The sequence below is a fragment of the Streptopelia decaocto genome (genome assembly GCF_964273445.1).
Source record: "Streptopelia decaocto genome assembly, chromosome: 7".
NCBI classification, from domain to species: Eukaryota; Metazoa; Chordata; class Aves; order Columbiformes; family Columbidae; genus Streptopelia; species Streptopelia decaocto.
Genome location: NC_138661.1, coordinates 9,367,528 through 9,395,240, shown reverse-complemented (window position 1 = coordinate 9,395,240; position 27,713 = coordinate 9,367,528). Strand labels below are relative to the sequence as shown.

Below are 27,713 nucleotides of genomic sequence, written 5' to 3'. Positions count from 1 at the left end.
ACACTCACCCGTTATATATCTGTAAACATTAATAAGGTCACCCCTCAGTCTCCTCTTCTCCAAGCTCAAGAGACCCAGCTCCCTCAGCCTTTCCTCACAGGGGAGATGCCCCACTCCCTTCATCATCTTTATTGCCCTACGCTGGACTCTCTCCAGCAGTTCCCTGTCCTTCTTGAACTGAGGGGCCCAGAACTGGACACAACATTCCAGATGTGGTCTCACCGGGGGGCAGAGTAGAGGGGAAGGAGAACATCTCTCGACCTACTAACCACCCACCTTCTAATACACCCCAGGATGCCATGGGCCTTCCTGGCCACAAAGGCACAGTGCTGGCTCATGGTCATCCTGCTGTCCACCAGGACCCCCAGGTCCCTTTCCCGTACGTTGTTCTCTAATAGGTCATTCCCCAACTTAGACTGGAAACTGGGTTTGTTCCTACCCAGATGTAAGACTCTATACTTTCCCTTGTTATATTTCATTAAATTTTTCCCTGCCCAGCTCTCCAGCCTGTCCACATATCGCTGGATGGCGGCACAGCCTTCTGGTGTATCAGCCACTCCTCCCAGCTTGGTGTCATCAGCAAACTTGCTGATAGTACACTCTATTCCCTCATCCAAATCACTGATGAATATATTGAATAATATAGGCCCCAGTACTGACTCTTGAGGCACTCCACTAGATACAGGCCTCCAACTGGACTCTGCCCCACTGGCCATGACTCTCTGGCTTCTTCCCTTCAGTCAGTTCGCAGTCCACCTCATTACCCAATCATCCAGATCACACTCCCTCAGTTTAGCTGTGAGGATGCTGTGGGAGACTGTGTCAAAGGCTTTACTCAAGTCAAGGTAGACCACGTCCAGCACTCTGCCATCATCCATCCATCTTGTTATGTCCTCATGAAAGTCAATGGGGTTGGTCAAGCATGACTTCCCCTTGGTGAAGCCATGTTGACTGCCCCTAATGACCCTTTTATCCCTAATATGCCTTGAGATGGCACCAAGGATAAGTCGTTCCATCAGTTTCCCAGGGATGGAGGTGAGGCTGACTGGTCTATAGTTACCTGGGTCCTCCTTCTTGCCCTTTTTGAAGACTGGAGTGACATTTGCTTTCCTCCAGTCCTCAGGCACCTCTCCCATTTCCCAAGACTTGGCAAAGATGATGGAGAGTGATCCAGCAATGACCTCAGCCAGCTCCGTCAGCACCCACGGGTGCATCTCATCCTGACCCATGGATTTATGGATGTCCAGATTGCCTAACTGCTCCCTAACCCGGTCCTCAGACGTTCTTTTTAATGCATTTATCACTTCTTTTGCATGTCAAATCACAGTTGTAGGTTTGTTTGACTGGAAACGGCACATAGATGTTTAACTGAACATCCCACTTTTTCAGAAGTTAAAAAATAAATAACAGCAATCAAGAGAAGCTACTGCAGTTAAAGGAACAACCGATGGGGTCAGAATCACCCTGTTGACAAAATGTCTATGTTCTGCAGGTTTGTGTCTGTGCTCCTTGCACCCTTTTGAGCTCTGTTCTCAGCTGTTGTTGTGGTCAGACCCTTGAGTAATACCTTGTCAACCTGGTTGCTTTTCTGCTAATCTTCATTTTTTTTCTGAAGCTGACAGTAGCCTATTTGGAAGAAGATTTTATTGCTGCTTCTTTCCTCTACTGATCTTCCTTTAACTGTTTCATTCATCTTTTAAAAACTTTGTAGTGATTATTTCTTTGTGGTCATTACTGTCTCAGACATCAGTATTAATTTACTTGATTTTGTCATATTTGCAACAGACTCCTACATTCACTGCTGTCCAGGCAGATTCCTTTTTGTGGGTTTAAGCAAATGGACATTACCCAAGAACATTTTATGAGAAAGCTGCTTTGCAGGCAGGTGGGAGCTGCTGTTTGAATGGGATGTCCTTTATTACATGCATTATCGCTTTCTAGACTCATTTTTTTTTGTCTTGATCATAACGTTTTCCTCAGTCCTGGTACATGCTGTTGCTGTCTGATGTGGTAATTTGGGGTCTATCAAACAATGACTTTTACACTTAGGGAAACTGCAGGGAAATGTTACATGATCCAAATAAATGATACGTGCCTAACACCTGTGTGAACAGTCTCTTCAGGGATAATTAGAGCTCTCTTTAGAATAACTGCCAGCAGTTCTCTTTAGAATGTTTAAGCCTATCATGAAGATATAGAAACGAAGAATATCTCAGGCTACAGACACTATAGTACACAGTACAGTACAGTACAGGCTACAGTACACTTCCTTTACTACCCAGTTTCTAAAGGTTTCACTGTGTCTGCTTTCCTTGTGCTAAGTAGAATATGGAGAAAGAAAACACAGGATGAGAAAACTACTGTAACGAAGCATGTCTGCATATACAAATCTATAAAACTCAGGATTGTAACGAGCGGAAAGTCTCCATTACCACCGTATTTAGAAACTGTGCTGTCATTAAGCAGCCGCTTCAGTAGTTAGTGGGGTATACTCAAGCCTTTTGCAAATGTAAGCTGGGATTTTCAGAATCAGAAATTGCTAATAGCACTATCAGTAACTCACGCTACTCCAGTTATTATTCCTATGGTGAGTTTATTGTGAATTAAGAATACACACAGTGTTTTAATGATACATGTGAAGGCTGTCACATATGCACTCTGGTTTTCGTTGTGCACTTGAGAGAAGCACTAATATAAACAAAGAAGCAAATAATTATGTACATCTCCTTTTCCAGAAAATCTTTGAAGCAATTCCACCAGTGTGGCAGATCATTTTGTCCATTTAACTATCCAGTAAATATATACATTAAAATTTATTTATCCACATTTTCATAATTATTCTTCATCATCATGTTTTATTTTAGTATCTTAAAAATGTGAATTAGTTATACAGGTTTTGGTCTTGAATTTATTCTCTTGTGTTTTTTGTTTGTTTGTTTAATTCTTTTAAGGCTAAATATGACCCACCACAATAATAAAAAATTAGAAGAGAGGAAGAGGTAAAGCATTAGTCTCTCTACACTAGTATTTTGGTTTTATTTTGTATTTCAAAATGCTTGTGGAATACACATATTACCTTAGCTGGAAAAAAAAAGAAAAAAGTAAAAAAAAAAAATTATTTTAATAAGAAAGCAAAAGTAAGTCAGAAATGTCCAGAATCTAAACAGGTAAGTATATTTCTCGTAGTACTAGTTTATACCCAGTTCTGGAAACAATCCATAGTCTAAACATAATCGGTGTGGTTTTGAGAAGCCTATTTAACAAGTCTTTTTGCTATCATGGAGGTTTTCCATGGCTTACTTTCATGGTTCAGGTATCTTTTCAGACTTTTCTAAAAAATATGGGCTCCTCAGTACCTACAGTAATTGTTGCCTTTGGGGTAGATTTGAAGAAATCAGTATTTTTACTAGTACAGGGTACAGCACATCCATGTACTGAAAATTTGAATGTGGTAAAATCTTTTCAGCTGTTTAAATTAATATCAGCTTGGGGTTTTGTTTAATATTCAGTTATGAGAGAACTAAGAAAACATTCTTTTCTGTACATGTAGATTTTCATTGAGGTATCAGAAAAGACAATCTTCATTTGGTTTTATCTCCAGGAGTATTAGATTGACTATCTTTTCCTTCTTCCAACAAGATTAGTTCAGTTCTTGCTGAAGATGTCACGATAGTTCGAGAAACTGGAACACTGGGTGAGGCCCCATCAGTTTCAACATTTTCACCCTCTGTTGTTTCTTTAGGTGATAAGCTTTCTTGGGCATCAAAAAATACATCAGGTTTATCTGATGGGCTATCTTCATCTGAGATTCTTCCCTCTTTATGACCCACCTCTTCTTTGGCAACAGTCTTCGCCTTTTTGGAAGGAGATGTGAAACCAAGCTTGGGAAATCTAAACCATCCAGTTTTTTCAGTTTGCTTAGAAGAATCATTATCTGATGTGTCAGCAGGTTTCACATCTTCTGGATCTGTCTTTTTTACTTCTATTTTTGCATCTGTGCTTGTTTCGTCACCGGAAGATGAAAAACCAATACTTGGAACCCAAAATTTGAATCTTCCAGGAGATCTTTTACTATCAGTCTTCTCTTTTTCATTTGCTATGTCTTTTTCTTCATCTTCTAGTCCTTCAGCTACATCCACATCTTTAGAGAGAGGACCTGCAGTTATTCCCTCTGGTGACTTATCAGGACAAGTCTCTTGAAGTTTACTGGAAGGCTTTACTTCAACTGCAAGTGGTTTTAACTTTGGCAAACTTATTTCTCCACTAGATTCTTCAGGCCCACCATGTAGTTTGTCAGACAGTTTAAGTTCAGCACTGCCAGTCCTCTGTGCTGCTACTCCAAAGCTTTCATCAGCACCTTTAGGTTTGCTCACTGAATCATCTTCTGTCGACAATGGCTGCTGGACTAGCACTTCTAAGTTGCTATGTGATTCAGGCAACTTTACCTTGAGCAATGAGAATCCCAAAGTAGCAGTTTTGACTTCTGATGAGAGAATCTCTGATTCTTTCAGTATTTCAGTAGTGTAAATCTCACACCTTTCAATAGCAACATGTTCAGGTTCTACTTTCTCACTTACTTCTTGGCCGTCTATATATGACCAACGAACATCTTGTCTTGCATTTGAAAGGGAGGACTCTATGGTAGTAGTCATCTGTGCTGTTTTAATGTCAGGTTCTGTCAGTGTGAGAATTTTGCTTTTTGCTTTTTGAATGCCACCCTCTAGAGCCTCTGGTGTTCCTTCAGGTACAGCAGAGCTTGCTTGCAGTTGCACTACTTCAATGTCAGCACTAGATCCCTTTGGATCTGTTACCACTGTTGACACCGAAACATCAGCTTCAGTTGGGAGAGCTTTGAAAGTGAATCTTGGTATTTTTAGTTTGGGAAATTTTATATTTACTTCTGGGCCACCTTGTGATTTGTCCACTGTTTCCACTGTTATTCTGTCAGATACTTCCACATTATCTAGAGCTGGACTTTTCAGGCCAACAGATCCTTCTGATTTTTGAAACTGCATTTCCGCTGTGCCTGGTTCAGTTTTAGATACTGAATCAGCTCCTGACTTTGGCAAATTGATATAATTTTCAAAATCCTTCACTTCTGGATGCAACACTCCGAACTTTGAAATCTTAAACTTGCGTATTTTAATTTTACTTGTTTCTGCTCCATCTTCTACTTGCACTTCCACCGCTGCAGACATGTCCTTTTCAACACTTTTCACTTGAAATTTCATTTCAGGATCTACTCTGGCAATTTTAACATCCATCTTCAGTGTTGGAACTTCTACCTTCAGATCTTCCAGTTTAGCTGTAACATAAGCACCCTCTTCTGATTCCTTTGTTGTAGACCATTCACACGTAGGTCTTTTTAATTCACTTCCTTTGCTGTCCTTTCCTACAGTTTTCATCTCACCCTTTATCTTTCCTGTTTTAATAACTGCCTCTTGATTTTGAATATCTAGCACTTCCTTTGGAAGACTAACATCTATTTTCTCCTGTGTTGCTTTCAGAGTAATTTCAGCTGCTGATGGTTTACATCCTACTCCTGAAGTCTCTAGCTTAGTGGAACTTTCTACGTTTGGGACTTTCATATCCTGTGATTTGACTTTTTCCTCTTGAAGAGTCAGAGTACATGTGGGAAACCTATTTGTTAAGCTGTTGTCATCGGTAATTTCTGAAGCACTTATGTACGATTTAGACAATTCTGCTGAAGACACTGTGAATTCTGAAGCGTGCATTGTTTGTCCTTTAGCACCGCGCTTAACTATGTCTGCGTAAGTTTCAGTTTTTGGAATATTCACTTTACTATCTGTTCCTTCTGCAGATAATGAAATATCTCCTTCCACCTTTGGCAAGCTAACACCAGAACTCTTCACAGTATCCCCTAATTTTGGAATCCCTTCTTTTCCAATGGTAATTTCAGCAAGTGCATGTGGTAATGAGAAGGTATTTTCAGGAATACTTGTTTCAGTTTGTACTTCAGCAGAGGGAATGCCTGCCTGAGCTTTTTCCATACTTTTTTCAATATCAACATCACCTTTTTTTTCCTTTAAGGATGTCCTTCCAAATGTAGGTATTCTGAATTTTGGCATTTTGAACCATCCCTGATGTTCTTCTGTCTGAACTTCTTCAGCTTTTATTTCATGTTCTTTTAATTTGATTTTTTTGTCCTCAAGTCTCTCAATAGCTCCCTCTGTCATCAATTTAGACAGTGACTTGGGGCTTATTTCTCCCTTTGGAGCTTCAATGCCAGCTGTAGGAACTTGGGGTGTTTTTGTCTTACAAACACCTAATCCAGGATCTGACATATCAGATATAAGTTCTGATGCTGGAACTCCCACAGCAATATCAGCAATTTCATTTGTCATTTTTAGCTGGGGTGGTTCAGCTTCTGTTTTTGGAGACCTGATCTCTGTCTCTGGGCCCTTCCCTTTTGTTAGGGAGATTCCAAACTTTGGCTTCTGAAATTTGGGCATTTTAATCTTCCCTTCAGGACCTTCCAATTTCATCTTTCTTTCATCCACAACTGATGATATTTCTGTTGCTATTTCAGGGCTCCCCAGTTCAATTGAAGCTTCTCCTTTGTGTAACTTAATACCTGTTTTTTGGATGGAATCTTCATTGGTAGAACTCGATTTTAGGACAACCTGTTGAAAACTCCCTTCTGAGGAAGGCAGAGCAGCTTCAATCTTTGCTGAGCTGATTCCCATTTCAGTTTGGAAAGCTCCCGTTTCTTTTTTGGAAAAGTCCACAGTAGGGATCTTAACATCAGCCGGTTTAATGCTTATTTGTGCCCCTTCTTCTGTCCTTTTGGAATAACTTCTTTCTATATCAGGTATCTGTATTGAATCATCACCCTCTTTTTCTGTTTTAGGAACAGAAGCATCAGCTTCAACTTTTGGTGAATGTGTCTGAGATTTAGGAACCTTGATCTTGGAGAGTGAAATTTTAGGCATGACGAATTGAGGCTTTTTAATTGGACTTTTTTGTTCACCTTTTCCTGCAGATATTTCCAGATCAAGGGCTGGTCCAGTACCTTGATCATCAGTTGCAGTTCCTCTCACTTCTGTGTCTATACTGCCTGACACTGTAGCAAGTTTAGGATCTTCCAAATTTGCTCCAGAATCTGGTTTAACACTTGCTTCCTTCTTTGGTGACCAACTGAAGGATGGAAGTTTAAATTTTGGCATTTTGAAATGTCCTTCTTTCTCTTCTCCCTCTCCATCTTGCTTTATTTCCCCTTTGATTTTTAGTGCTGCATCTAAATCCTGAATATCACTGTCTGGTTTTGGAATAGAAATGTCAGCTGATGGGAGGTGAAGATCAGCCTCTGATGCCTTATTGTCATCTTTGGTCATTTTGATTTTAGGACTGTAAGTTTCTGTTCCTGCACCACATGCCACCTCCAAATTTAGTGCTTCAACAGCAATGTCAGCTATTTCTACTGTTGCTTTTAGTTGGGGAACCTTGACTTCTGATTTGGATTTGCTTACATCCTTTTCTGAAACTTTCCCTTTTGAATGTGTAATTCCCAACTTTGGGATATGGAATTTAGGCATTTTTATTTTCCCTTCAGAACCTTCAATTTTTGTTTCTACATCACCTGCAGCAATTTCACTTGGTGTTCTTTCAACACTTGTGTCAGGACTCTTCACCTCAAGGGAGCCTTCAATTATTTGAATATCTGAGGTGAGTTCTTCCCGATGTCCCTCATCTTCAGAAGGAGCAACAGCTTCTTTCTTTGGTGACCAACTAAATGAAGGTAGTTTGAATTTTGATGTTTTAAATTTGTTTTCTTTCTCCTCATTGTCTTTCTCTCCTGAAACTACTTCCTGTTCTGCCTTGCACTCTATATCTGGGCCATGGAAATCCACTTCTAATTTTGGCATGGTAACTTCCGTTGATGGGAGACTGACATCCAGCTTCGGTGCATCCAGAACACATTCAGGCTTGTAAATATTAACACCTAATTCAGCATCAAGGCTTGAAGTTGTTTTTTCAATATCGGCATCAGTCATATCAGATGTTATCCTACCCTTGGAAATTTCAGATTCCACTTTGGAACCAACATCAGTTCCTGATGGTTTTCCCTTAGACCAAGAAATTCCAAATTTTGGTTTTCGAAATTTAGGAATTTTAACTGTAATCTCTGTGTCATGTAAAGATATTTCACCAGCTGGTATTTTAATTCCTGGCTTGAGAGTTCCTTGCTCCAAAGAACCATCTTCATTTACAAATTCAAAATCTGTTACTGAAAGATTCTCATCAGCAAGAGATGATACTGTTGATTCACATTCTGCTACATTAATTTTATATTTAGTAAGAGTAATATCCCCTTTTGGTAATGGGGATTCCTGTTCAATTTTAGAAGAACTTATATCAACTTTGGAAAAACCCAAGCTAGGAATTCTGAATTTAGTATTTTTAGAGGCATTATCTCCCTTATTGTCAAGAAGAAATTTAGATTCAGTGCTGCCTGAAAAAACAGCAGGAGATTCCTCTGCTATTGAACAACAAACATTTTCTGACACAGAAACATCAACAGCAGACGGACTCAGCATCTCACCTTTCGAACTCTTAGAAAGTGAAACCTTAGGGATTCTAAATATAGAAGACTTAGTTTTAACCAAGTCATCGCCCTTTCCAGAAGAAGAATCTACGACAACTTCAAAAGAAGGTGGTTGAATGTCGGCCGCTGGCAGGGTCACGGCGACTTCGGCGGTTCCCGAGGGCACCTTCACGTGGGGCTCCTTGAGGCTGACGTCCACATCAGCGGCCACGGTGGCCTTGGCCTCTCTGCTGCTGGACCAACCAAAGGAAGGCATGCCGAACTTGGGCATCTTGAACTTGCCGTCCTTGGTCTTTGTGGCCTCCTTCTCTGGGGCTTTGGCTTCCCCTTCCAGCGTGAGGGATGCCTCGGGCGCCTGCAGGTCGATGCTGGCCTTGGGAAGGGTGACGTCCACAGACGGGAGGCTGATGTCCACCTTGGGAGCTTTGATGTCAGCTTTGGGCATTTTGAGGGAGGGCTTCTCCACCTTCCAGCCGGCCCCTTCGGCTTTGGCGCCGGGGACGTCGGCTGCGGCCGTCACGGTGGCGGAGGGCAGGTCGACGTCTGCGCTGGGCAGGCTGACCTCGCCTTCCAGCCCTTCCACCTTGGGAGGCGACACTCCGAATTTGGGCTTGTCAAACTTGGGCAGCTTCAGCTTCCCTTTCAGGCCCGTGGCTTCCAGCTCGGCTCCCTCAAGGGAGCCTTCGCCAGAGGGCACTTTGAGGTCTACATCGGGCGCCTGGAGCTCCAGGGAGCCTTCGACGGAGGGCAGCTTGACGTCGGGGGCCGCGATGCTGATGTCGGCGTCGCCTGCCTTGAGCTCGGCCTCTGGGAGGCTGGCGTCGACTTTGGGCAGGCTGACGTCTGCCTCCACTTTGGGAGCCTTGACGGTCGGCTTGGAGAAGGCCACGCTGGGCACCTTGACTTTGGGCATGTGTATTTTCATGCCACCGCCCTCCACTTTGCCGGCAGCCACCTCCAGGCCGGCTTCGGCATCGGGGCCCTGCAGGGCGACTTCGCCCTCCTGGACTTCGACCTGGGCTTTGGGCAGGGAGACCTCCGCCTTGGGCAGGCTGACCTGCACGTGCGGAGCTTTGACTTTGGGCAGCTTGACGCTGGGCATCTTGACGTCGGGCATCTTGAACTGACCTTTCTCGCCCTCTCCTGCGGCGGCCGTCTCGACGGTCACCGCCACGGCGGGCGCTTGGATGTCGGCCGCCGGCAGGGTCACGTCGACTTCGGCGGTTCCCGAGGGCACCGTCACGTGGGGCTCCTTGAGGCTGACGTCCACATCAGCAGCCACGGTGGCCTTGGCCTCTCTGCTGCTGGACCAGCCAAAGGAAGGCATGCCGAACTTGGGCATCTTGAACTTGCCGTCCTTGGTCTTTGTGGCCTCCTTCTCTGGGGCTTTGGCTTCCCCTTCCAGCGTGAGGGATGCCTCGGGCGCCTGCAGGTCGACGCTGGCCTTGGGAAGGGTGACGTCCACAGACGGGAGGCTGATGTCCACCTTGGGAGCTTTGATGTCAGCTTTGGGCATTTTGAGGGAGGGCTTCTCCACCTTCCAGCCGGCCCCTTCGGCTTTGGCGCCGGGGACGTCGGCTGCGGCCGTCACGGTGGCGGAGGGCAGGTCGACGTCTGCGCTGGGCAGGCTGACCTCGCCTTCCAGCCTTTCCACCTTGGGAGGCGACACTCCGAATTTGGGCTTGTCAAACTTGGGCAGCTTCAGCTTCCCTTTCAGGCCCGTGGCTTCCAGCTCGGCTCCCTCAAGGGAGCCTTCGCCAGAGGGCATTTTGAGGTCTACGTCGGGCGCCTGGAGCTCCAGGGAGCCTTCGACGGAGGGCAGCTTGACGTCGGGGGCCGCGATGCTGATGTCGGCGTCGCCGGCCTTGAGCTCGGCCTCTGGGAGGCTGGCGTCGACTTTGGGCAGGCTGACGTCCGCCTCCACTTTGGGAGCCTTGACGGTCGGCTTGGAGAAGGCCACGCTGGGCACCTTGACTTTGGGCATGTGTATTTTCATGCCACCGCCCTCCACTTTGCCGGCAGCCACCTCCAGGCCGGCTTCGGCATCGGGGCCCTGCAGGGCGACTTCGCCCTCCTGGACTTCGACCTGGGCTTTGGGCAGGGAGACCTCCGCCTTGGGCAGGCTGACCTGCATGTGCGGAGCTTTGACTTTGGGCAGCTTGACGCTGGGCATCTTGACGTCGGGCATCTTGAACCGACCTTTCTCGCCCTCTCCTGCGGCGGCCGTCTCGACGGTCACCTCCACGGCGGGCGCTTGGATGTCGGCCGCCGGCAGGGTCACGTCGACTTCGGCGGTTCCCGAGGGCACCGTCACGTGGGGCTCCTTGAGGCTGACGTCCACATCAGCGGCCACGGTGGCCTTGGCCTCTCTGCTGCTGGACCAGCCAAAGGAAGGCATGCCGAACTTGGGCATCTTGAACTTGCCGTCCTTGGTCTTTGTGGCCTCCTTCTCTGGGGCTTTGGCTTCCCCTTCCAGCGTGAGGGATGCCTCGGGCGCCTGCAGGTCGACGCTGGCCTTGGGAAGGGTGACGTCCACAGACGGGAGGCTGATGTCCACCTTGGGAGCTTTGATGTCAGCTTTGGGCATTTTGAGGGAGGGCTTCTCCACCTTCCAGCCGGCCCCTTCGGCTTTGGCACCGGGGACGTCGGCTGCGGCCGTCACGGTGGCGGAGGGCAGGTCGACGTCTGCGCTGGGCAGGCTGACCTCGCCTTCCAGCCCTTCCACCTTGGGAGGCGACACTCCGAATTTGGGCTTGTCAAACTTGGGCAGCTTCAGCTTCCCTTTCAGGCCCGTGGCTTCCAGCTCGGCTCCCTCAAGGGAGCCTTCGCCAGAGGGCACTTTGAGGTCTACGTCGGGCGCCTGGAGCTCCAGGGAGCCTTCGACGGAGGGCAGCTTGACGTCGGGGGCCGCGATGCTGATGTCGGCGTCGCCGGCCTTGAGCTCGGCCTCTGGGAGGCTGGCGTCGACTTTGGGCAGGCTGACGTCCGCCTCCACTTTGGGAGCCTTGACGGTCGGCTTGGAGAAGGCCACGCTGGGCACCTTGACTTTGGGCATGTGTATTTTCATGCCACCGCCCTCCACTTTGCCGGCAGCCACCTCCAGGCCGGCTTCGGCATCGGGGCCCTGCAGGGCGACTTCGCCCTCCTGGACTTCGACCTGGGCTTTGGGCAGGGAGACCTCCGCCTTGGGCAGGCTGACCTGCATGTGCGGAGCTTTGACTTTGGGCAGCTTGACGCTGGGCATCTTGACGTCGGGCATCTTGAACCGACCTTTCTCGCCCTCTCCTGCGGCGGCCGTCTCGACGGTCACCTCCACGGCGGGCGCTTGGATGTCGGCCGCCGGCAGGGTCACGTCGACTTCGGCGGTTCCCGAGGGCACCGTCACGTGGGGCTCCTTGAGGCTGACGTCCACATCAGCGGCCACGGTGGCCTTGGCCTCTCTGCTGCTGGACCAGCCAAAGGAAGGCATGCCGAACTTGGGCATCTTGAACTTGCCGTCCTTGGTCTTTGTGGCCTCCTTCTCTGGGGCTTTGGCTTCCCCTTCCAGCGTGAGGGATGCCTCGGGCGCCTGCAGGTCGACGCTGGCCTTGGGAAGGGTGACGTCCACAGACGGGAGGCTGATGTCCACCTTGGGAGCTTTGATGTCAGCTTTGGGCATTTTGAGGGAGGGCTTCTCCACCTTCCAGCCGGCCCCTTCGGCTTTGGCGCCGGGGACGTCGGCTGCGGCCGTCACGGTGGCGGAGGGCAGGTCGACGTCTGCGCTGGGCAGGCTGACCTCGCCTTCCAGCCCTTCCACCTTGGGAGGCGACACTCCGAATTTGGGCTTGTCAAACTTGGGCAGCTTCAGCTTCCCTTTCAGGCCCGTGGCTTCCAGCTCGGCTCCCTCAAGGGAGCCTTCGCCAGAGGGCATTTTGAGGTCTACGTCGGGCGCCTGGAGCTCCAGGGAGCCTTCGACGGAGGGCAGCTTGACGTCGGGGGCCGCGATGCTGATGTCGGCGTCGCCGGCCTTGAGCTCGGCCTCTGGGAGGCTGGCGTCGACTTTGGGCAGGCTGACGTCCGCCTCCACTTTGGGAGCCTTGACGGTCGGCTTGGAGAAGGCCACGCTGGGCACCTTGACTTTGGGCATGTGTATTTTCATGCCACCGCCCTCCACTTTGCCGGCAGCCACCTCCAGGCCGGCTTCGGCATCGGGGCCCTGCAGGGCGACTTCGCCCTCCTGGACTTCGACCTGGGCTTTGGGCAGGGAGACCTCCGCCTTGGGCAGGCTGACCTGCATGTGCGGAGCTTTGACTTTGGGCAGCTTGACGCTGGGCATCTTGACGTCGGGCATCTTGAACCGACCTTTCTCGCCCTCTCCTGCGGCGGCCGTCTCGACGGTCACCTCCACGGCGGGCGCTTGGATGTCGGCCGCCGGCAGGGTCACGTCGACTTCGGCGGTTCCCGAGGGCACCGTCACGTGGGGCTCCTTGAGGCTGACGTCCACATCAGCGGCCACGGTGGCCTTGGCCTCTCTGCTGCTGGACCAGCCAAAGGAAGGCATGCCGAACTTGGGCATCTTGAACTTGCCGTCCTTGGTCTTTGTGGCCTCCTTCTCTGGGGCTTTGGCTTCCCCTTCCAGCGTGAGGGATGCCTCGGGCGCCTGCAGGTCGACGCTGGCCTTGGGAAGGGTGACGTCCACAGACGGGAGGCTGATGTCCACCTTGGGAGCTTTGATGTCAGCTTTGGGCATTTTGAGGGAGGGCTTCTCCACCTTCCAGCCGGCCCCTTCGGCTTTGGCGCCGGGGACGTCGGCTGCGGCCGTCACGGTGGCGGAGGGCAGGTCGACGTCTGCGCTGGGCAGGCTGACCTCGCCTTCCAGCCCTTCCACCTTGGGAGGCGACACTCCGAATTTGGGCTTGTCAAACTTGGGCAGCTTCAGCTTCCCTTTCAGGCCCGTGGCTTCCAGCTCGGCTCCCTCAAGGGAGCCTTCGCCAGAGGGCATTTTGAGGTCTACGTCGGGCGCCTGGAGCTCCAGGGAGCCTTCGACGGAGGGCAGCTTGACGTCGGGGGCCGCGATGCTGATGTCGGCGTCGCCGGCCTTGAGCTCGGCCTCTGGGAGGCTGGCGTCGACTTTGGGCAGGCTGACGTCCGCCTCCACTTTGGGAGCCTTGACGGTCGGCTTGGAGAAGGCCACGCTGGGCACCTTGACTTTGGGCATGTGTATTTTCATGCCACCGCCCTCCACTTTGCCGGCAGCCACCTCCAGGCCGCCTTCGGCATCGGGGCCCTGCAGGGCGACTTCGCCCTCCTGGACTTCGACCTGGGCTTTGGGCAGGGAGACCTCCGCCTTGGGCAGGCTGACCTGCACGTGCGGAGCTTTGACTTTGGGCAGCTTGACGCTGGGCATCTTGACGTCGGGCATCTTGAACCGACCTTTCTCGCCCTCTCCTGCGGCGGCCGTCTCGACGGTCACCTCCACGGCGGGCGCTTGGATGTCGGCCGCCGGCAGGGTCACGTCGACTTCGGCGGTTCCCGAGGGCACCGTCACGTGGGGCTCCTTGAGGCTGACGTCCACATCAGCGGCCACGGTGGCCTTGGCCTCTCTGCTGCTGGACCAGCCAAAGGAAGGCATGCCGAACTTGGGCATCTTGAACTTGCCGTCCTTGGTCTTTGTGGCCTCCTTCTCTGGGGCTTTGGCTTCCCCTTCCAGCGTGAGGGATGCCTCGGGCGCCTGCAGGTCGACGCTGGCCTTGGGAAGGGTGACGTCCACAGACGGGAGGCTGATGTCCACCTTGGGAGCTTTGATGTCAGCTTTGGGCATTTTGAGGGAGGGCTTCTCCACCTTCCAGCCGGCCCCTTCGGCTTTGGCGCCGGGGACGTCGGCTGCGGCCGTCACGGTGGCGGAGGGCAGGTCGACGTCTGCGCTGGGCAGGCTGACCTCGCCTTCCAGCCTTTCCACCTTGGGAGGCGACACTCCGAATTTGGGCTTGTCAAACTTGGGCAGCTTCAGCTTCCCTTTCAGGCCCGTGGCTTCCAGCTCGGCTCCCTCAAGGGAGCCTTCGCCAGAGGGCACTTTGAGGTCTACGTCGGGCGCCTGGAGCTCCAGGGAGCCTTCGACGGAGGGCAGCTTGACGTCGGGGGCCGCGATGCTGATGTCGGCGTCGCCGGCCTTGAGCTCGGCCTCTGGGAGGCTGGCGTCGACTTTGGGCAGGCTGACGTCCGCCTCCACTTTGGGAGTCTTGACGGTCGGCTTGGAGAAGGCCACGCTGGGCACCTTGACTTTGGGCATGTGTATTTTCATGCCACCGCCCTCCACTTTGCCGGCAGCCACCTCCAGGCCGGCTTCGGCATCGGGGCCCTGCAGGGCGACTTCGCCCTCCTGGACTTCGACCTGGGCTTTGGGCAGGGAGACCTCCGCCTTGGGCAGGCTGACCTGCACGTGCGGAGCTTTGACTTTGGGCAGCTTGACGCTGGGCATCTTGACGTCGGGCATCTTGAACCGACCTTTCTCGCCCTCTCCTGCGGCGGCCGTCTCGACGGTCACCTCCACGGCGGGCGCTTGGATGTCGGCCGCCGGCAGGGTCACGTCGACTTCGGCGGTCCCCGAGGGCACCGTCACGTGGGGCTCCTTGAGGCTGACGTCCACATCAGCGGCCACGGTGGCCTTGGCCTCTCTGCTGCTGGACCAGCCAAAGGAAGGCATGCTGAACTTGGGCATCTTGAACTTGCCGTCCTTGGTCTTTGTGGCCTCCTTCTCTGGGGCTTTGGCTTCCCCTTCCAGCGTGAGGGATGCCTCGGGCGCCTGCAGGTCGACGCTGGCCTTGGGAAGGGTGACGTCCACAGACGGGAGGCTGATGTCCACCTTGGGAGCTTTGATGTCAGCTTTGGGCATTTTGAGGGAGGGCTTCTCCACCTTCCAGCCGGCCCCTTCGGCTTTGGCGCCGGGGACGTCGGCTGCGGCCGTCACGGTGGCGGAGGGCAGGTCGACGTCTGCGCTGGGCAGGCTGACCTCGCCTTCCAGCCCTTCCACCTTGGGAGGCGACACTCCGAATTTGGGCTTGTCAAACTTGGGCAGCTTCAGCTTCCCTTTCAGGCCCGTGGCTTCCAGCTCGGCTCCCTCAAGGGAGCCTTCGCCAGAGGGCATTTTGAGGTCTACGTCGGGCGCCTGGAGCTCCAGGGAGCCTTCGACGGAGGGCAGCTTGACGTCGGGGGCCGCGATGCTGATGTCGGCGTCGCCGGCCTTGAGCTCGGCCTCTGGGAGGCTGGCGTCGACTTTGGGCAGGCTGATGTCCGCCTCCACTTTGGGAGCCTTGACGGTCGGCTTGGAGAAGGCCACGCTGGGCACCTTGACTTTGGGCATGTGTATTTTCATGCCACCGCCCTCCACTTTGCCGGCAGCCACCTCCAGGCCGGCTTCGGCATCGGGGCCCTGCAGGGCGACTTCGCCCTCCTGGACTTCGACCTGGGCTTTGGGCAGGGAGACCTCCGCCTTGGGCAGGCTGACCTGCACGTGCGGAGCTTTGACTTTGGGCAGCTTGACGCTGGGCATCTTGACGTCGGGCATCTTGAACCGACCTTTCTCGCCCTCTCCTGCGGCGGCCGTCTCGACGGTCACCTCCACGGCGGGCGCTTGGATGTCGGCCGCCGGCAGGGTCACGTCGACTTCGGCGGTCCCCGAGGGCACCGTCACGTGGGGCTCCTTGAGGCTGACGTCCACATCAGCGGCCACGGTGGCCTTGGCCTCTCTGCTGCTGGACCAGCCAAAGGAAGGCATGCCGAACTTGGGCATCTTGAACTTGCCGTCCTTGGTCTTTGTGGCCTCCTTCTCTGGGGCTTTGGCTTCCCCTTCCAGCGTGAGGGATGCCTCGGGCGCCTGCAGGTCGACGCTGGCCTTGGGAAGGGTGACGTCCACAGACGGGAGGCTGATGTCCACCTTGGGAGCTTTGATGTCAGCTTTGGGCATTTTGAGGGAGGGCTTCTCCACCTTCCAGCCGGCCCCTTCGGCTTTGGCGCCGGGGACGTCGGCTGCGGCCGTCACGGTGGCGGAGGGCAGGTCGACGTCTGCGCTGGGCAGGCTGACCTCGCCTTCCAGCCTTTCCACCTTGGGAGGCGACACTCCGAATTTGGGCTTGTCAAACTTGGGCAGCTTCAGCTTCCCTTTCAGGCCCGTGGCTTCCAGCTCGGCTCCCTCAAGGGAGCCTTCGCCAGAGGGCACTTTGAGGTCTACGTCGGGCGCCTGGAGCTCCAGGGAGCCTTCGACGGAGGGCAGCTTGACGTCGGGGGCCGCGATGCTGATGTCGGCGTCGCCGGCCTTGAGCTCGGCCTCTGGGAGGCTGGCGTCGACTTTGGGCAGGCTGACGTCCGCCTCCACTTTGGGAGCCTTGACGGTCGGCTTGGAGAAGGCCACGCTGGGCACCTTGACTTTGGGCATGTGTATTTTCATGCCACCGCCCTCCACTTTGCCGGCAGCCACCTCCAGGCCGCCTTCGGCATCGGGGCCCTGCAGGGCGACTTCGCCCTCCTGGACTTCGACCTGGGCTTTGGGCAGGGAGACCTCCGCCTTGGGCAGGCTGACCTGCACGTGCGGAGCTTTGACTTTGGGCAGCTTGACGCTGGGCATCTTGACGTCGGGCATCTTGAACCGACCTTTCTCGCCCTCTCCTGCGGCGGCCGTCTCGACGGTCACCTCCACGGCGGGCGCTTGGATGTCGGCCGCCGGCAGGGTCACGTCGACTTCGGCGGTCCCCGAGGGCACCGTCACGTGGGGCTCCTTGAGGCTGACGTCCACATCAGCGGCCACGGTGGCCTTGGCCTCTCTGCTGCTGGACCAGCCAAAGGAAGGCATGCCGAACTTGGGCATCTTGAACTTGCCGTCCTTGGTCTTTGTGGCCTCCTTCTCTGGGGCTTTGGCTTCCCCTTCCAGCGTGAGGGATGCCTCGGGCGCCTGCAGGTCGACGCTGGCCTTGGGAAGGGTGACGTCCACAGACGGGAGGCTGATGTCCACCTTGGGAGCTTTGATGTCAGCTTTGGGCATTTTGAGGGAGGGCTTCTCCACCTTCCAGCCGGCCCCTTCGGCTTTGGCGCCGGGGACGTCGGCTGCGGCCGTCACGGTGGCGGAGGGCAGGTCGACGTCTGCGCTGGGCAGGCTGACCTCGCCTTCCAGCCCTTCCACCTTGGGAGGCGACACTCCGAATTTGGGCTTGTCAAACTTGGGCAGCTTCAGCTTCCCTTTCAGGCCCGTGGCTTCCAGCTCGGCTCCCTCAAGGGAGCCTTCGCCAGAGGGCACTTTGAGGTCTACGTCGGGCGCCTGGAGCTCCAGGGAGCCTTCGACAGAGGGCAGCTTGACGTCGGGGGCCGCGATGCTGATGTCGGCGTCGCCGGCCTTGAGCTCGGCCTCTGGGAGGCTGGCGTCGACTTTGGGCAGGCTGACGTCCGCCTCCACTTTGGGAGCCTTGACGGTCGGCTTGGAGAAGGCCACGCTGGGCACCTTGACTTTGGGCATGTGTATTTTCATGCCACCGCCCTCCACTTTGCCGGCAGCCACCTCCAGGCCGGCTTCGGCATCGGGGCCCTGCAGGGCGACTTCGCCCTCCTGGACTTCGACCTGGGCTTTGGGCAGGGAGACCTCCGCCTTGGGCAGGCTGACCTGCACGTGCGGAGCTTTGACTTTGGGCAGCTTGACGCTGGGCATCTTGACGTCGGGCATCTTGAACCGACCTTTCTCGCCCTCTCCTGCGGCGGCCGTCTCGACGGTCACCTCCACGGCGGGCGCTTGGATGTCGGCCGCCGGCAGGGTCACGTCGACTTCGGCGGTTCCCGAGGGCACCGTCACGTGGGGCTCCTTGAGGCTGACGTCCACATCAGCGGCCACGGTGGCCTTGGCCTCTCTGCTGCTGGACCAGCCAAAGGAAGGCATGCCGAACTTGGGCATCTTGAACTTGCCGTCCTTGGTCTTTGTGGCCTCCTTCTCTGGGGCTTTGGCTTCCCCTTCCAGCGTGAGGGATGCCTCGGGCGCCTGCAGGTCGACGCTGGCCTTGGGAAGGGTGACGTCCACAGACGGGAGGCTGATGTCCACCTTGGGAGCTTTGATGTCAGCTTTGGGCATTTTGAGGGAGGGCTTCTCCACCTTCCAGCCGGCCCCTTCGGCTTTGGCGCCGGGGACGTCGGCTGCGGCCGTCACGGTGGCGGAGGGCAGGTCGACGTCTGCGCTGGGCAGGCTGACCTCGCCTTCCAGCCTTTCCACCTTGGGAGGCGACACTCCGAATTTGGGCTTGTCAAACTTGGGCAGCTTCAGCTTCCCTTTCAGGCCCGTGGCTTCCAGCTCGGCTCCCTCAAGGGAGCCTTCGCCAGAGGGCACTTTGAGGTCTACGTCGGGCGCCTGGAGCTCCAGGGAGCCTTCGACGGAGGGCAGCTTGACGTCGGGGGCCGCGATGCTGATGTCGGCATCGCCGGCCTTGAGCTCGGCCTCTGGGAGGCTGGCGTCGACTTTGGGCAGGCTGACGTCCGCCTCCACTTTGGGAGCCTTGACGGTCGGCTTGGAGAAGGCCACGCTGGGCACCTTGACTTTGGGCATGTGTATTTTCATGCCACCGCCCTCCACTTTGCCGGCAGCCACCTCCAGGCCGGCTTCGGCATCGGGGCCCTGCAGGGCGACTTCGCCCTCCTGGACTTCGACCTGGGCTTTGGGCAGGGAGACCTCCGCCTTGGGCAGGCTGACCTGCATGTGCGGAGCTTTGACTTTGGGCAGCTTGACGCTGGGCATCTTGACGTCGGGCATCTTGAACCGACCTTTCTCGCCCTCTCCTGCGGCGGCCGTCTCGACGGTCACCTCCACGGCGGGCGCTTGGATGTCGGCCGCCGGCAGGGTCACGTCGACTTCGGCGGTTCCCGAGGGCACCGTCACGTGGGGCTCCTTGAGGCTGACGTCCACATCAGCGGCCACGGTGGCCTTGGCCTCTCTGCTGCTGGACCAGCCAAAGGAAGGCATGCCGAACTTGGGCATCTTGAACTTGCCGTCCTTGGTCTTTGTGGCCTCCTTCTCTGGGGCTTTGGCTTCCCCTTCCAGCGTGAGGGATGCCTCGGGCGCCTGCAGGTCGACGCTGGCCTTGGGAAGGGTGACGTCCACAGACGGGAGGCTGATGTCCACCTTGGGAGCTTTGATGTCAGCTTTGGGCATTTTGAGGGAGGGCTTCTCCACCTTCCAGCCGGCCCCTTCGGCTTTGGCGCCGGGGACGTCGGCTGCGGCCGTCACGGTGGCGGAGGGCAGGTCGACGTCTGCGCTGGGCAGGCTGACCTCGCCTTCCAGCCCTTCCACCTTGGGAGGCGACACTCCGAATTTGGGCTTGTCAAACTTGGGCAGCTTCAGCTTCCCTTTCAGGCCCGTGGCTTCCAGCTCGGCTCCCTCAAGGGAGCCTTCGCCAGAGGGCACTTTGAGGTCTACGTCGGGCGCCTGGAGCTCCAGGGAGCCTTCGACGGAGGGCAGCTTGACGTCGGGGGCCGCGATGCTGATGTCGGCGTCGCCGGCCTTGAGCTCGGCCTCTGGGAGGCTGGCGTCGACTTTGGGCAGGCTGACGTCCGCCTCCACTTTGGGAGCCTTGACGGTCGGCTTGGAGAAGGCCACGCTGGGCACCTTGACTTTGGGCATGTGTATTTTCATGCCACCGCCCTCCACTTTGCCGGCAGCCACCTCCAGGCCGCCTTCGGCATCGGGGCCCTGCAGGGCGACTTCGCCCTCCTGGACTTCGACCTGGGCTTTGGGCAGGGAGACCTCCGCCTTGGGCAGGCTGACCTGCATGTGCGGAGCTTTGACTTTGGGCAGCTTGACGCTGGGCATCTTGACGTCGGGCATCTTGAACCGACCTTTCTCGCCCTCTCCTGCGGCGGCCGTCTCGACGGTCACCTCCACGGCGGGCGCTTGGATGTCGGCCGCCGGCAGGGTCACGTCGACTTCGGCGGTCCCCGAGGGCACCGTCACGTGGGGCTCCTTGAGGCTGACGTCCACATCAGCGGCCACGGTGGCCTTGGCCTCTCTGCTGCTGGACCAGCCAAAGGAAGGCATGCCGAACTTGGGCATCTTGAACTTGCCGTCCTTGGTCTTTGTGGCCTCCTTCTCTGGGGCTTTGGCTTCCCCTTCCAGCGTGAGGGATGCCTCGGGCGCCTGCAGGTCGACGCTGGCCTTGGGAAGGGTGACGTCCACAGACGGGAGGCTGATGTCCACCTTGGGAGCTTTGATGTCAGCTTTGGGCATTTTGAGGGAGGGCTTCTCCACCTTCCAGCCGGCCCCTTCGGCTTTGGCGCCGGGGACATCGGCTGCGGCCGTCACGGTGGCGGAGGGCAGGTCGACGTCTGCGCTGGGCAGGCTGACCTCGCCTTCCAGCCCTTCCACCTTGGGAGGCGACACTCCGAATTTGGGCTTGTCAAACTTGGGCAGCTTCAGCTTCCCTTTCAGGCCCGTGGCTTCCAGCTCGGCTCCCTCAAGGGAGCCTTCGCCAGAGGGCATTTTGAGGTCTACGTCGGGCGCCTGGAGCTCCAGGGAGCCTTCGACGGAGGGCAGCTTGACGTCGGGGGCCGCGATGCTGATGTCGGCGTCGCCGGCCTTGAGCTCGGCCTCTGGGAGGCTGGCGTCGACTTTGGGCAGGCTGACGTCCGCCTCCACTTTGGGAGCCTTGACGGTCGGCTTGGAGAAGGCCACGCTGGGCACCTTGACTTTGGGCATGTGTATTTTCATGCCACCGCCCTCCACTTTGCCGGCAGCCACCTCCAGGCCGGCTTCGGCATCGGGGCCCTGCAGGGCGACTTCGCCCTCCTGGACTTCGACCTGGGCTTTGGGCAGGGAGACCTCCGCCTTGGGCAGGCTGACCTGCACGTGCGGAGCTTTGACTTTGGGCAGCTTGACGCTGGGCATCTTGACGTCGGGCATCTTGAACCGACCTTTCTCGCCCTCTCCTGCGGCGGCCGTCTCGACGGTCACCTCCACGGCGGGCGCTTGGATGTCGGCCGCCGGCAGGGTCACGTCGACTTCGGCGGTTCCCGAGGGCACCGTCACGTGGGGCTCCTTGAGGCTGACGTCCACATCAGCGGCCACGGTGGCCTTGGCCTCTCTGCTGCTGGACCAGCCAAAGGAAGGCATGCCGAACTTGGGCATCTTGAACTTGCCGTCCTTGGTCTTTGTGGCCTCCTTCTCTGGGGCTTTGGCTTCCCCTTCCAGCGTGAGGGATGCCTCGGGCGCCTGCAGGTCGACGCTGGCCTTGGGAAGGGTGACGTCCACAGACGGGAGGCTGATGTCCACCTTGGGAGCTTTGATGTCAGCTTTGGGCATTTTGAGGGAGGGCTTCTCCACCTTCCAGCCGGCCCCTTCGGCTTTGGCGCCGGGGACGTCGGCTGCGGCCGTCACGGTGGCGGAGGGCAGGTCGACGTCTGCGCTGGGCAGGCTGACCTCGCCTTCCAGCCCTTCCACCTTGGGAGGCGACACTCCGAATTTGGGCTTGTCAAACTTGGGCAGCTTCAGCTTCCCTTTCAGGCCCGTGGCTTCCAGCTCGGCTCCCTCAAGGGAGCCTTCGCCAGAGGGCACTTTGAGGTCTACGTCGGGCGCCTGGAGCTCCAGGGAGCCTTCGACGGAGGGCAGCTTGACGTCGGGGGCCGCGATGCTGATGTCGGCGTCGCCGGCCTTGAGCTCGGCCTCTGGGAGGCTGGCGTCGACTTTGGGCAGGCTGACGTCCGCCTCCACTTTGGGAGCCTTGACGGTCGGCTTGGAGAAGGCCACGCTGGGCACCTTGACTTTGGGCATGTGTATTTTCATGCCACCGCCCTCCACTTTGCCGGCAGCCACCTCCAGGCCGGCTTCGGCATCGGGGCCCTGCAGGGCGACTTCGCCCTCCTGGACTTCGACCTGGGCTTTGGGCAGGGAGACCTCCGCCTTGGGCAGGCTGACCTGCACGTGCGGAGCTTTGACTTTGGGCAGCTTGACGCTGGGCATCTTGACGTCGGGCATCTTGAACCGACCTTTCTCGCCCTCTCCTGCGGCGGCCGTCTCGACGGTCACCTCCACGGCGGGCGCTTGGATGTCGGCCGCCGGCAGGGTCACGTCGACTTCGGCGGTTCCCGAGGGCACCGTCACGTGGGGCTCCTTGAGGCTGACGTCCACATCAGCGGCCACGGTGGCCTTGGCCTCTCTGCTGCTGGACCAGCCAAAGGAAGGCATGCCGAACTTGGGCATCTTGAACTTGCCGTCCTTGGTCTTTGTGGCCTCCTTCTCTGGGGCTTTGGCTTCCCCTTCCAGCGTGAGGGATGCCTCGGGCGCCTGCAGGTCGACGCTGGCCTTGGGAAGGGTGACGTCCACAGACGGGAGGCTGATGTCCACCTTGGGAGCTTTGATGTCAGCTTTGGGCATTTTGAGGGAGGGCTTCTCCACCTTCCAGCCGGCCCCTTCGGCTTTGGCGCCGGGGACGTCGGCTGCGGCCGTCACGGTGGCGGAGGGCAGGTCGACGTCTGCGCTGGGCAGGCTGACCTCGCCTTCCAGCCCTTCCACCTTGGGAGGCGACACTCCGAATTTGGGCTTGTCAAACTTGGGCAGCTTCAGCTTCCCTTTCAGGCCCGTGGCTTCCAGCTCGGCTCCCTCAAGGGAGCCTTCGCCAGAGGGCACTTTGAGGTCTACGTCGGGCGCCTGGAGCTCCAGGGAGCCTTCGACAGAGGGCAGCTTGACGTCGGGGGCCGCGATGCTGATGTCGGCGTCGCCGGCCTTGAGCTCGGCCTCTGGGAGGCTGGCGTCGACTTTGGGCAGGCTGACGTCCGCCTCCACTTTGGGAGCCTTGACGGTCGGCTTGGAGAAGGCCACGCTGGGCACCTTGACTTTGGGCATGTGTATTTTCATGCCACCGCCCTCCACTTTGCCGGCAGCCACCTCCAGGCCGGCTTCGGCATCGGGGCCCTGCAGGGCGACTTCGCCCTCCTGGACTTCGACCTGGGCTTTGGGCAGGGAGACCTCCGCCTTGGGCAGGCTGACCTGCACGTGCGGAGCTTTGACTTTGGGCAGCTTGACGCTGGGCATCTTGACGTCGGGCATCTTGAACCGACCTTTCTCGCCCTCTCCTGCGGCGGCCGTCTCGACGGTCACCTCCACGGCGGGCGCTTGGATGTCGGCCGCCGGCAGGGTCACGTCGACTTCGGCGGTTCCCGAGGGCACCGTCACGTGGGGCTCCTTGAGGCTGACGTCCACATCAGCGGCCACGGTGGCCTTGGCCTCTCTGCTGCTGGACCAGCCAAAGGAAGGCATGCCGAACTTGGGCATCTTGAACTTGCCGTCCTTGGTCTTTGTGGCCTCCTTCTCTGGGGCTTTGGCTTCCCCTTCCAGCGTGAGGGATGCCTCGGGCGCCTGCAGGTCGACGCTGGCCTTGGGAAGGGTGACGTCCACAGACGGGAGGCTGATGTCCACCTTGGGAGCTTTGATGTCAGCTTTGGGCATTTTGAGGGAGGGCTTCTCCACCTTCCAGCCGGCCCCTTCGGCATTGGCGCCGGGGACGTCGGCTGCGGCCGTCACGGTGGCGGAGGGCAGGTCGACGTCTGCGCTGGGCAGGCTGACCTCGCCTTCCAGCCCTTCCACCTTGGGAGGCGACACTCCGAATTTGGGCTTGTCAAACTTGGGCAGCTTCAGCTTCCCTTTCAGGCCCGTGGCTTCCAGCTCGGCTCCCTCAAGGGAGCCTTCGCCAGAGGGCACTTTGAGGTCTACGTCGGGCGCCTGGAGCTCCAGGGAGCCTTCGACGGAGGGCAGCTTGACGTCGGGGGCCGCGATGCTGATGTCGGCGTCGCCGGCCTTGAGCTCGGCCTCTGGGAGGCTGGCGTCGACTTTGGGCAGGCTGACATCCGCCTCCACTTTGGGAGCCTTGACGGTCGGCTTGGAGAAGGCCACGCTGGGCACCTTGACTTTGGGCATGTGTATTTTCATGCCACCGCCCTCCACTTTGCCGGCAGCCACCTCCAGGCCGGCTTCGGCATCGGGGCCCTGCAGGGCGACTTCGCCCTCCTGGACTTCGACCTGGGCTTTGGGCAGGGAGACCTCCGCCTTGGGCAGGCTGACCTGCACGTGCGGAGCTTTGACTTTGGGCAGCTTGACGCTGGGCATCTTGACATCGGGCATCTTGAACCGACCTTTCTCGCCCTCTCCTGCGGCGGCTGTCTCGACGGTCACCTCCACGGCGGGCGCTTGGATGTTCGCCGCCGGCAGGGTCACGTCGACTTCGGCGGTCCCCGAGGGCACCGTCACGTGGGGCTCCTTGAGGCTGACGTCCACATCAGCGGCCACGGTGGCCTTGGCCTCTCTGCTGCTGGACCAGCCAAAGGAAGGCATGCCGAACTTGGGCATCTTGAACTTGCCGTCCTTGGTCTTTGTGGCCTCCTTCTCTGGGGCTTTGGCTTCCCCTTCCAGCGTGAGGGATGCCTCGGGTGCCTGCAGGTCAACGCTGGCCTTGGGAAGGGTCACATCCACAGACGGGAGGCTGACGTCCACCTTGGGAGCTTTGATGTCAGCTTTGGGCATTTTGAGGGAGGGCTTCTCCACCTTCCAGGCGGCCCCTTCAGCTTTGGTGCTCGGGACGTCAGACTTCAGGTCCACCACGAGGCCCTCTTCTGTGACTGTCACCATTTTAGATATTTCTTCTTTTTTATCTGATGGTGTGCTGAATTCTTCCTTTTTTATTTCATGATCCGTTTGTCTTATTATGTTTCCTTCTTTCTCATCCAAATTATTTTCCCTTGAGGAAAGTTTTTCACCTTTTTCTATTAATGTTACTCTTCCTTCCTTTTCACCTCCCTGACTTTCATTTTGTCCTCTCTCATCCTTTGTTGTTGCCCAGGTAAATGTAGGCATTTTAAACTTCGGCAGTCTGAATTTGCTCTCTTTTCCTTCAGTGTCCTTTTCTGCTCTCTTCATCATCATGTCCATCTTCAACGTCTTATCATTTGTGGACATACCTTCGTCTTCTGCCTGTGTCTTTTTGATGTTATCTTCTGATTCAACTGTGTTTTCTTCTTTTTGTATTTTGATGTCAGCTTTAAGTGTTTTGTCCATTTTGAATGATGGCATTTGTATTTTCCAAGTAGTTGCTTCTGATTCTGCATCAGGCATTTGAGTTTTCACATCCAAATTCCTGCCATCCTCTGAACTTTTATCAGCTGCTGTTTCTGGTACTGAATGTGGAACATCACTTCCTGGTTTGGTGTTTTCAGTCTCTAGCTCTTTTATTTTGGGCATTAAAACCTCCATTTTTGTTTCCTGAGTCATTAGTATTTTTGTGTCTTCTTCTGCTTGTTTTTCTCCTATTTCCAGTGCGTCAGGTATTGTGTGTAATTCTGCTTTAGCAGTGCCTATTTCTAGACCTTTTACCTGTATAGATCCTTGTGCTGTGTGACCCATCATGCCTATGTTAATTTCACTTTCTCCTTCTGTTTTATCTCCTATTTTTTTCTGTTTCTTTTTTCGGGATTTTGTTGAGGATTGCGGTGATATTTTAGTTGGGCTTTCATTCAGATCAGGCGTTTCTAAGCCGGGCTTTGAAATCTGTGTTGATATAGGTGGTTCTTCAGGTAGAGTAAATTTTGCGTTTGATTCCTTGTCCTTTTCTTTTTTAATGCTTATTTCAACTTCAGGGCATTTTTTAGTATGAGATGGGATACCATTTTTCATATGTTTTAAGTCTTTTGTTAAAATGTCATGGACTTCCCCTGTTTTAATTTCATAAGCAGGAGATGTGGTATATTCAACAGTTAGTATTTCGGGATTTTCCAGGCTGCTATCTTCTTCACCTATTTTTTCTCTTTCAGATAACAGTGTAGTTTTTATTTCTTTTTTTTGCTTGTCTTGTGTTTCTGGTTTGGATCTGTGCATTTTGAATCCAATGCTAGGGAACTTCAGTTTCTTTTGGCTTCCTTTTTTTTCTTTGGTATGGACTTCTTGTTGGAATTGAGACTCGGTGTCTGTGCTGGTAGGAGAAATGTCCTGTATAGCAGGCTCATATGCATCTGATGTACTATGAGATCTTCTGTGCCCCAGTATCTTTTTATTTTTAATTGACTGGAATTTTGGCCATGATAACCGATCTTTTTTAGGTCGCTTGCTTCTTCCTACCCTTTGGCTTACAATTAGTGTTTCCCTGTCTTCTTCTGAAATAGCTTTTCCTGACACATGCAGTGTTTCTTCAGGAATGGTCTCACTGAGTTCCTTTTCCTGAAAGAACAAATAACAGTCAGAAGATTAAAATTAAACTAAATATAGATGCAACACAAAATAAAATACATAATATAAAATATTTAGACAAATGTTCCTTTTATTCACAATATCTACTTTTTATATAAAAAATTCCTGAAAAGTTATATATAATTTGGGCAGAAATTACATAAAATAAATGGATTATGTAACCGTAATATGTGGATTTCTGCAGGTTTATATTCTTTGCAAAACATTGCAGTAAATACAGGTTTCTGTATGTATCTATATATGCCTGTACAAATATATATATTATATATGTATATGAAGAGAAAAACAATTGTGAATGTGATGGAGAACTATAAGCAGATCACGTCTATGTAGGTACCAGTGATTAAACACATATTTTTAAGAGCAAATTTAATTGATGAGCTTTTGAGAAAAATATTTACTAATATTTTACATTTTGGAAAATATTTAATATAAACATTACAGAGCTTATCCAAGCCTGTTCTATTGTATCAATGGACACAACCAAAAAACTGCTGACTCACTAGAGAATAACTATTTTCTATCCTAAAGCAATGTTGTGGCTTTATACAAAATCTGTAGTCTTGCCCAGGATGTTTATAAAGCTGCAAATAATGTTTGGGATTTCTGTCTCTTCATGAAGACAGATACCTAAGTCTTCAGAAGACACAAATGTGTATTTTCTTGTCTATTTCCACACAGCACATTATCACAGGATCATAGAATCACAGAATTGTTTGGGTTGGAAGGGACCTTCAAAGGTCATGTAGTCCAGCCTCCTGCCATGAGCAGGAACACCTTCACCCAGATCAGGTTGCTCAGAGCCCCGTCCAGCCTGGCCTTGAGTGTTTCCAGGCATTAGGCATCCACCACCTCCCTGGGCAACCTGGGCCAGTGTTTTACCAACTTTCATTGTAAAAAATTTCTTCCTCATGTGCAGCC

General features: G+C 54.6%; 1 protein-coding gene across 2 annotated transcripts in view; it reads right to left on the bottom strand.

Annotated features, from left to right (window-relative positions):
* Window positions 1-2,267: 2,267 nt before the first annotated feature.
* AHNAK2 (AHNAK nucleoprotein 2) overlaps window positions 2,268-27,713 on the bottom strand; it is a 56,558-nt gene continuing 31,112 nt past the window's right edge. Inside the window, exons 7-8 of one of the 2 annotated variants that reach the window (XM_082057475.1) lie at window positions 25,098-26,762; window positions 2,270-24,026 (exon numbers count right to left, since the gene is read on the bottom strand). In XM_082057475.1, the coding sequence (XP_081913601.1) occupies window positions 3,582-24,026; window positions 25,098-26,762 (22,110 nt within the window). In that variant the 3' untranslated portion in view covers window positions 2,270-3,581. Of the gene's footprint in view, window positions 26,763-27,713 lie in introns of both variants that reach the window. The other variant, XM_082057474.1, reaches the window with a different exon arrangement.